This window comes from Oncorhynchus kisutch, unplaced genomic scaffold, assembly GCF_002021735.2.
Source record: "Oncorhynchus kisutch isolate 150728-3 unplaced genomic scaffold, Okis_V2 scaffold727, whole genome shotgun sequence".
Lineage (NCBI taxonomy): Eukaryota > Metazoa > Chordata > Actinopteri > Salmoniformes > Salmonidae > Oncorhynchus > Oncorhynchus kisutch.
The window spans coordinates 1,218,056-1,228,234 of record NW_022262672.1 but is presented as its reverse complement, the minus strand read 5'-3'; the positions used below and the strand labels follow the sequence as shown (position 1 = coordinate 1,228,234).

General features: G+C 38.9%; 1 protein-coding gene across 1 annotated transcript in view; it reads right to left on the bottom strand.

Moving 5' to 3' along the window:
- Positions 1–7,151: 7,151 nt before the first annotated feature.
- The window catches only part of LOC116361513 (bone morphogenetic protein receptor type-2), a gene marked incomplete at its 3' end in the record, with an annotated part of 38,987 nt that continues 35,959 nt past the window's right edge, over positions 7,152–10,179 (bottom strand). Inside the window, exons 4-5 of the mRNA XM_031816007.1 lie at positions 7,429–7,533; positions 7,152–7,332 (exon numbers count right to left, since the gene is read on the bottom strand). Coding sequence (XP_031671867.1) covers positions 7,152–7,332; positions 7,429–7,533 — 286 coding nt within the window. The remainder of the gene's footprint in view (positions 7,333–7,428; positions 7,534–10,179) is intronic.

Below are 10,179 nucleotides of genomic sequence, written 5' to 3'. Positions count from 1 at the left end.
GTGTAATAGGTAGAATAGCTGTGGTAGGTGTAGATGTGTATAAAGTAGAATAGCTGTAGTAGCTGTAGATGTGTATAAGGTAGAGTAGCTGTAATAGCTGTAGATGTGTAGTAGGTGTAGATGTGTAGTAGGTGTAGATGTGTAGTAGGTAGAATAGTTGTAGTAGGTGTAGATGTGTAGTAGATAGAATAGCTGTAGTAGGTGTAGATGTGTAGTAGGTGTAGATGTGTAATAGGTAGAATAGCTGTGGTAGGTGTAGATGTGTATAAAGTAGAATAGCTGTAGTAGCTGTAGATGTGTATAAGGTAGAGTAGCTGTAATAGCTGTAGATGTGTAGTAGGTGTAGATGTGTAGTAGGTGTAGATGTGTAGTAGGTAGAATAGTTGTAGTAGGTGTAGATGTGTAGTAGATAGAATAGCTGTAGTAGGTGAAGATGTGAAGTAGGTGTAGATGTGTAGTAGATAGAATAGTTGTAGTAGGTGTAGATGTGTAGTAGGTGTAGATGTTGTAGTAGATAGAATAGTTGTAGTAGGTATAGATGTGTAGTAGCTGTAGATGTGTAGTAGGTAGAATAGTTGTAGTAGGTGTAGATGTGTAGTAGATAGAATAGTTGTAGTAGGTGTAGATGTGTAGTGGGTAGAATAGTTGTAGTAGGTGTAGATGTGTAGTAGGTAGAATAGTTGTAGTAGGTATAGATGTGTAGTAGCTGTGTAGTAGATATAATAGTTGTAGTAGGTATAGATGTGTAGTAGCTGTAGATGTGTAGTAGATAGAATAGTTGTAGTAGGTATAGATGTGTAGTAGGTGTAGATGTGTAGTAGGTGTAGAATAGTTGTAGTAGGTATAGATGTGTAGTAGCTGTAGATAGAATAGTTGTAGTAGGTGTAGATGTGTAGTAGATAGAATAGTTGTAGTAGGTGTAGATGTGTAGTAGGTAGAATAGTTGTAGTAGGTGTAGATGTGTAGTAGCTGTAGATAGAATAGTTGTAGTAGGTGTAGATGTGTAGTAGATAGAATAGTTGTAGTAGGTGTAGATGTGTAGTAGGTAGAATAGTTGTAGTAGGTATAGATGTGTAGTAGCTGTGTAGTAGATAGAATAGTTGTAGTAGGTGTAGATGTGTAGTAGGTAGAATAGTTGTAGTAGGTAGAATAGTTGTAGTAGGTATAGATGTGTAGTAGGTGTAGATGTGTAGTAGGTGTAGAATAGTTGTAGTAGGTAGAATAGTTGTAGTAGGTAGAATAGTTGTAGTAGGTATAGATGTGTAGTAGGTGTAGATGTGTAGTAGCTGTAGACATGTAGTAGTAGGTGTAGATGTGTAGTAGTTGTAGATGTGTATAAGGTAGAATAGTTGTAGTAGGTGTAGATGTGTATAAGGTAGAATAGCTGTAGCAGCTGTAGTAGGTGTAGATGTGTATATGGTAGAATAGTTGTAGTAGGTGTAGATGTGTAGTAGGTAGAAAGGTGGTAGTAGGTGTAGATGTGTACTAGGTAGAATAGCTGTAGTAGGTGTAGATGTGTAGTAGCTGTAGATGTGTAGTAGGTAGAATAGTTGTAGTAGTTGTAGATGTGTATATGGTAGAATAGTTGTAGTAGGTGTAGATGTGTAGTAGCTGTAGATGTGTATAAGGTAGAATAGTTGTAGTAGTTGTAGATGTGTAGTAGATAGAATAGTTGTAGTAGGTATAGATGTGTAGTAGCTGTAGATGTGTAGTAGGTAGAATAGTTGTAGTAGTTGTAGATGTGTAGTAGATAGAATAGTTGTAGTAGGTATAGATGTGTAGTAGCTGTAGATGTGTAGTAGGTAGAATAGTTGTAGTAGATGTGTAGTAGATAGAGTAGCTGTAGTAGTTGTAGATGTGTATAAGGTGTAGATGTGTAGTAGGTAGAATAGCTATAGTAGGTGTAGATGTGTAGTAGATAGAATAGCTGTATTAGGTGTAGATGTGTAGTAGGTGTAGATGTGTAGTAGGTAGAATAGCTGTGGTAGGTGTAGATGTGTAGTAGGTAGAATAGCTGTGGTAGGTGTAGATGTGTATAAGGTAGAGTAGCTGTAATAGCTGTAGATGTGTAGTAGATAGAATAGTTGTAGTAGGTGTAGATGTGTAGTAGATAGAATAGTTGTAGTAGGTATAGATGTGTAGTAGCTGTAGATGTGTAGTAGGTAGAATAGTTGTAGTAGGTGTAGATGTGTAGTAGATAGAATAGTTGTAGTAGGTGTAGATGTGTAGTAGGTGTAGATGTGTAGTAGGTAGAATAGTTGTAGTAGGTGTAGATGTGTAGTAGGTAGAATAGTTGTAGTAGGTATAGATGTGTAGTAGATATAATAGTTGTAGTAGGTATAGATGTGTAGTAGCTGTAGATGTGTAGTAGATAGAATAGTTGTAGTAGGTGTAGATGTGTAGTAGGTAGAATAGTTGTAGTAGGTATAGATGTGTAGTAGCTGTGTAGTAGATAGAATAGTTGTAGTAGGTATAGATGTGTAGTAGCTGTAGATGTGTAGTAGGTAGAATAGTTGTAGTAGGTGTAGATGTGTAGTAGATAGAATAGTTGTAGTAGGTGTAGATGTGTAGTAGATAGAATAGTTGTAGTAGGTGTAGATGTGTAGTAGGTAGAATAGTTGTAGTAGGTATAGATGTGTAGTAGATATAATAGTTGTAGTAGGTATAGATGTGTAGTAGCTGTAGATGTGTAGTAGATAGAATAGTTGTAGTAGTTGTAGATGTGTAGTAGGTGTAGAATAGTTGTAGTAGGTAGAATAGTTGTAGTAGGTATAGATGTGTAGTAGCTGTAGATAGAATAGTTGGAGTAGGTGTAGATGTGTAGTAGTTGTAGACATGTAGTAGTAGGTGTAGATGTGTAGTAGTTGTAGATGTGTATAAGGTAGAATAGGTGTAGTAGGTATAGATGTGTAGTAGCTGTAGATGTGTAGTAGATAGAATAGTTGTAGTAGGTGTAGATGTGTAGTAGGTGTAGAATAGTTGTAGTAGGTAGAATAGTTGTAGTAGGTATAGATGTGTAGTAGATAGAATAGTTGTAGTAGGTGTAGATGTGTAGTAGATAGAGTAGCTGTAGTAGTTGTAGATGTGTAGTAGATAGAATAGTTGTAGTAGGTATAGATGTGTAGTAGGTGTAGATGTGTAGTAGGTAGAATAGTTGTAGTAGGTGTAGATGTGTAGTAGCTGTAGACATGTAGTAGGTAGAATAGTTGTAGTAGGTATAGATGTGTAGTAGTTGTAGATGTGTAGTAGGTAGAATAGTTTTAGTAGGTGTAGATGTGTAGTAGCTGTAGATGTGTAGCAGGTAGAATAGTTGTAGTAGGTGTAGATGTGTAGTAGGTAAAATAGCTGTAGTAGTTGTAGATGTGTAGTAGGTAGAATAGCTGTAGTAGGTGTAGATGTGTAGTCGGTAGAATAGTTGTAGTAGGTGTAGATGTGTAGTCGGTAGAATAGTTGTAGTAGGTGTAGATATGTAGTAGCTGTAGATGTGTAGTAGGTAGAATAGTTGTAGTAGATGTGTAGTAGGTAGAATAGCTGTAGTAGGTGTAGATGTGTATAAGGTAGAATAGTTGTAGTAGGTGTAGATGTGTAGTAGCTGTAGATGTGTAGTAGGTAGAATAGTTGAAGTAGGTGTAGATGTGTATAAGGTAGAATAGCTGTAAAAGTTGTAGCAGCTGTAATAACTGTAATAACTGTAGTAGCTGTAATAACTGTAGTAGCTGTATTAACTATAGTAGCTGTAATAACTGTAGTAGCTGTAATAACTGTAGTAGCTGTAGTAGCTGTAATAACTGTAGCAGCTGTAATAACTGTAGTAGCTGTAATAACTGTAGTAGCTGTAATAACTGTAGTAGCTATAATAACTGTAGTAGCTGTAATAGCTGTAGTAGCTGTAATAACTGTAGCAGCTGTAGTAGCTGTAATAACTGTAGTAGCTGTAATACCTGTAGCAGCTGTAGTAGCTGTAATAACTGTAGTAGCTGTAATAACTGTAGCAGCTGTAATAACTGTAGTAGCTGTAATAACTGTAGCAGCTGTAGTAACTGTAGCAGCTGTAATAACTGTAATAACTGTAGTAGCTGTAATAACTGTAGTAACTGTAATAACTTTAGCAGCTGTAATAACTGTAGCAGCTGTAATAACCGTAGTATCTGTAATAACTGTAGTAGCTGTAATAACTGTAGCAGCTGTAATAACTGTAGTAACTGTAGCAGCTGTAATAACTGTAATAACTGTAGCAGCTGTAATAACTGTAGTGGCTGTAATAACTAGTAGCTGTAATAACGGTAGTAGCTGTAGTAACTGTAATAACTATAGTAGCTGTAATAGCTGTAATAACTGTAGTAACTAATAACTGTAGTAACTGTAGTAGCTGTAATAACTGTAGTAACTGTAGTAGCTGTAATAACTGTAGTAACTGTAGCAGCTTTAATAACTGTAGTAGCTGTAATAACTGTAGCAGCTATAATAACTGTAGTAGCTGTAATAACTGTAGCAGCTGTAATAACTGTAGTAGCTGTAATAACTGTAGTAACTGTAGCAGCTGTAATAACTGTAATAACTGTAGCAGCTGTAATAACTGTAGTAACTGTAGCGGCTGTAACAACTGTAGTAGTTGTAATAACTGTAGTAGCTGTAATAACTGTAGTAGCTGTAATAACTGTAGCAGCTGTAATAACTGTAGCAGCTGTAATAACTGTAGCAGCTGTAATAACTGTAGTAGCTGTAATAACGGTAGTAACTGTAGTAGCTGTAATAACTGTAGTAGCTGTAATAACTGTAGCAGCTGTAATAACTATAGTAACTGTAGTAGCTGTAATAACTGTAATAACTGTAGCAGCTGTAATAACTGTAGTGGCTGTAATAACTAGTAGCTGTAATAACGGTAGTAGCTGTAGTAACTGTAATAACTATAGTAGCTGTAATAGCTGTAATAACTGTAGTAACTAATAACTGTAGTAACTGTAGTAGCTGTAATAACTGTAGTAACTGTAGTAGCTGTAATAACTGTAGTAACTGTAGCAGCTTTAATAACTGTAGTAGCTGTAATAACTGTAGTAGCTATAATAACTGTAGTAGCTGTAATAACTGTAGCAGCTGTAATAACTGTAGTAACTGTAGCGGCTGTAATAACTGTAGTAGTTGTAATAACTGTAGTAGCTGTAATAACTGTAGTAGCTGTAATAACTGTAGTAGCTGTAATAACTGTAGCAGCTGTAATAACTGTAGCAGCTGGAATAACTGTAGCAGCTGTAATAACTGTAGTAGCTGTAATAACTGTAGTAACTGTAGTAGCTGTAATAACTGTAGCAGCTGTAATAACTGTAGTAGCTGTAATAACTGTAATAACTGTAGTAACTGTAATAACTGTAATAACTGTAGTAGCTGTAGTGGCTGTAGTAACTGTAATAACTGTAGTAGCTGTAGTAACTGTAGTAGCTGTAATAACTGTAGTAGCTGTAATAACTGTAGTAGCTGTAATAACTGTAGCAGCTGTAATAACTGTAGTAGCTGTAATAACTGTAGTAGCTGTAATAACTGTAGTAGTTTTAATAACTGTAGTAGCTGTAATAGCTGTAGTAGCTGTAATAACTGTAGCAGCTGTAGTAGCTGTAATAACTGTAGTAGCTGTAATAACTGTAGTAGCTGTAATAACTGTAGTAGCTGTAATAACTGTAGTAGTTTTAATAACTGTAGTAGCTGTAATAGCTGTAGTAGCTGTAATAACTGTAGCAGCTGTAGTAGCTGTAATAACTGTAGTAGCTGTAATAACTGTAGTAGCTGTAATACCTGTAGCAGCTGTAGTAGCTGTAATAACTGTAGTAGCTGTAATAACTGTAGCAGCTGTAATAACTGTAGCAGCTGTAATAACTGTAGCAGCTGTAATAACTGTAGCAGCTGTAATAACTGTAGCAGCTGTAGTAACTGTAGTAGCTGTAATAACTGTAGTAACTGTAGTAGCTGTAATAACTGTAGTAACTGTAGTAGCTGTAATAACTGTAGTGGCTGTAATAACTGTAATAACTGTAGCAGCTGTAATAACTGTAGTAGCTGTAATAACTGTAGTAGCTGTAATAACTTTAGCAGCTGTAATAACTGTAGTAGCTGTAATAACTGTAGCAGCTGTAATAACTGTAGCAGCTGTAATAACTGTAGTAGCTGTAATAACTGTAATAACTGTAGCAGCTGTAATAACTGTAGTGGCTGTAATAACTAGTAGCTGTAATAACGGTAGTAGCTGTAGTAACTGTAATAACTATAGTAGCTGTAATAGCTGTAATAACTGTAGTAGCTGTAATAACTGTAGTAACTGTAGTAGCTGTAATAACTGTAGTAACTGTAGTAGCTGTAATAACTGTAGTAACTGTAGCAGCTTTAATAACTGTAGTAGCTGTAATAACTGTAGTAGCTATAATAAATGTAGTAGCTGTAATAACTGTAGCAGCTGTAATAACTGTAATAACTGTAGCAGCTGTAATAACTGTAGTAACTGTAGTAGCTGTAATAACTGTAGCAGCTGTAATAACTGTAGCAGCTGTAATAACTGTAGCAGCTGGAATAACTGTAGCAGCTGTAATAACTGTAGTAGCTGTAATAACTGTAGTAACTGTAGCAGCTGTAATAACTGTAGTAGCTGTAATAACTGTAGTAGCTGTAATAACTGTAGTAGCTGTAGTAACTGTAATAACTGTAGTAGCTGTAGTGGCTGTAGTAACTGTAGTAGCTGTAGTAACTGTAGTAGCTGTAATAACTGTAGCAGCTGTAATAACTGTAATAACTGTAGTAGCTGTAATAACTGTAGCAGCTGTAATAACTGTAGTAGCTGTAGTAACTGTAATAACTGTAATAACTGTAGCAGCTGTAATAACTGTAATAACTTCAGTAGCTGTAATAACTGTAGTAGCTGTAGTAACTGTAGTAGCTGTAGCAGCTGTAATAACTTTAGTAGCTGTAATAACTGTAGTAGCTGTAATAACTGTAGTAGCTGTAATAACTGTAGTAGCTGTAATAACTGTAGTAGCTGTAGTAACTGTAGTAGCTGTAGTAGCTGTAATAACTGTAATAACTGTAGCAGCTGTAATAACTGTAATAACTGTAATAACTTTAGTAGCTGTAATAACTGTAATAACTGTAGTAGGTGTAGTAACTGTAGTAGCTGTAGTAACTGTAGTAACTGTAGTAGCTGTAGTAACTGTAGTAGCTGTAGTAACTGTAGTAGCTGTAGTAGCTGTAGCCATCTGACCTCCAGTTGTTTGAGGTTGTCCAGGTCCAGAGAGCTCTCAGAACCAGCTCCCTCCATCATGTTGAGATTATGAAGGCCCTGTTTACCACCTCCTGAGAATACATACACAGTCAGACAGAGGCTTAGGTCACGGGGATAAACAGAGATAAGCATCATATTATTGTCTGGTCATCACCATGGTTACTCACTGTGCATCATGCGGTAACCGAAGAAGGCAGCAAAGATGATGACAGCCAGCACAGAGACAACAGCCAAGGAGATGACTATGGTCTCTTCACACTGCAACTGGTTGTCTACAGCAGGACATAAACAACCTGTTAGTCTGTCTCTAACCTAGTAGTATTCTGGTGGTCTACAGCAGGACATAAACAACCTGTTAGTCTGTCTCTAACCTAGTAGTATTCTGGTGGTCTACAGCAGGACATAAACAACCTGTTAGTCTGTCTATAACCTAGTAGTATTCTGGTGGTCTACAGCAGGACATAAACAACCTGTTAGTCTGTCTCTAACCTAGTAGTATTCTGGTGGTCTACAGCAGGACATAAACAACCTGTTAGTCTGTCTCTAACCTAGTAGTATTCTGGTGGTCTACAGCAGGACATAAACAACCTGTTAGTCTGTCTCTAACCTAGTAGTATTCTGGTGGTCTACAGCAGGACATAAACAACCTGTTAGTCTGTCTCTAACCTAGTAGTATTCTGGTGGTCTACAGCAGGACATAAACAACCTGTTAGTCTGTCTATAACCTAGTAGTATTCTGGTGGTCTACAGCAGGACATAAACAACCTGTTAGTCTGTCTATAAACTAGTAGTATTCTGGTGGTCTACAGCAGGACATAAACAACCTGTTAGTCTGTCTATAACCTAGTAGTATTCTGGTGGTCTACAGCAGGACATAAACAACCTGTTAGTCTGTCTCTAACCCATGACCTCTAACCTAGTCACAAGAATATCTTGCGACCCAAATCTGATAACATTAAAAGTGATTCATTTTTACATCGACAAATAACCTTCAATTCATTACATGTTCATCTCTTATCAAAATAAACCAATACAGTGGGGCAAAAAAGTATTTAGTCAGCCACCAATTGTGCAAGTTCTCCCACTTAAAAAGATGAGAGAGGCCTGTATTTTTCATCATAGGTACACTTCAACTATGACAGACAAAAATGACAAAACATTTTCTCCAGAAAATCACATTGTAGGATTTTTAATGAATTTATTTGCAAATGATGGTGGAAAATAAGTATTTGGTCACCTACAAACAAGCAAGATTCCACAACGGAACCACAACCACGGTCTCAGATTGGCAGGTTGAGGAATTCTGTGAGAGGTCGCTGTCATGCCGGAGTTCTCACCAAAATCAACCAGGTCGTCTGCTGCAGTGTTGAGAGGTTGTGTGAAACCAAAGGTTGTGTGAAACCAAGAACCAAGTTCTTAACAGTGCCAGCCCGCTCTTCATTTCCACTCTCCACAAATTTCAGAGCAGGAGCTGCGCGTTCCTGTGATAGTTTTTTAATTAAAATGGCCAAAAAGGAACAAAAATAGCTTTGGTCTGATTGGGGAAGGGAAAACTGAAAACTAGCTGTCATTGGCAGAGATGTTCGGAACTCTTTTCTTATTGGCCTATTAACTAATTTACTGCCTGGTCACCAGGCAGGCCAAAACTCCATCCCACCAGAACAGGCTGAAATGTCAGGAAGTCTTATCTCTAGCACTAAAAGGGTATTATTAGGCCCTTTAACATCTGTGTTGCGGTGAACACAGGCGATGTCACGGAATCCAGACATTAAAACAAAATCCAGCAATATTAAAAAGTCCATTGAACTTAGTAGAAAATCCACTAAATGCAGACTGACCAGCCCTGAACCACCAGATGGAGACCTCACAGTGAAATGCAGACTGACCAGCCCTGAACCACCAGGTGGAGACCTCACAGTGAAATGCAGACTGACCAGCCCTGAACCACCAGGTGGAGACCTCACAGTGAAATGCTGACTGACCAGCCCTGAACCACCAGGTGGAGACCTCACAGTGAAATGCTGACTGACCAGCCCTGAACCACCAGGTGGAGACCTCACAGTGAAATGCAGACTGACCAGCCCTGAACCACCAGGTGGAGACCTCACAGTGAAATGCAGACTGACCAGCCCTGAACCACCAGGTGGAGACCTCACAGTGAAATGCTGACTGACCAGCCCTGAACCACCAGGTGGAGACCTCACAGTGAAATGCTGACTGACCAGCCCTGAACCACCAGGTGGAGACCTCACAGTGAAATGCAGACTGACCAGCCCTGAACCACCAGGTGGAGACCTCACAGTGAAATGCAGACTGACCAGCCCTGAACCACCAGGTGGAGACCTCACAGTGAAATGCTGACTGACCAGCCCTGAACCACCAGGTGGAGACCTCACAGTGAAATGCTGACTGACCAGCCCTGAACCACCAGGTGGAGACCTCACAGTGAAATGCAGACTGACCAGCCCTGAACCACCAGGTGGAGACCTCACAGTGAAATGCAGACTGACCAGCCCTGAACCACCAGGTGGAGACCTCACAGTGAAATGCTGACTGACCAGCCCTGAACCACCAGGTGGAGACCTCACAGTGAAATGCTGACTGACCAGCCCTGAACCACCAGGTGGAGACCTCACAGTGAAATGCAGACTGACCAGCCCTGAACCACCAGGTGGAGACCTCACAGTGAAATGCTGACTGACCAGCCCTGAACCACCAGGTGGAGACCTCACAGTGAAATGCTGACTGACCAGCCCTGAACCACCAGGTGGAGACCTCACAGTGAAATGCAGACTGACCAGCCCTGAACCACCAGGTGGAGACCTCACAGTGAAATGCAGACTGACCAGCCCTGAACCACCAGGTGGAGACCTCACAGTGAAATGCTGACTGACCAGCCCTGAACCACCAGGTGGAGA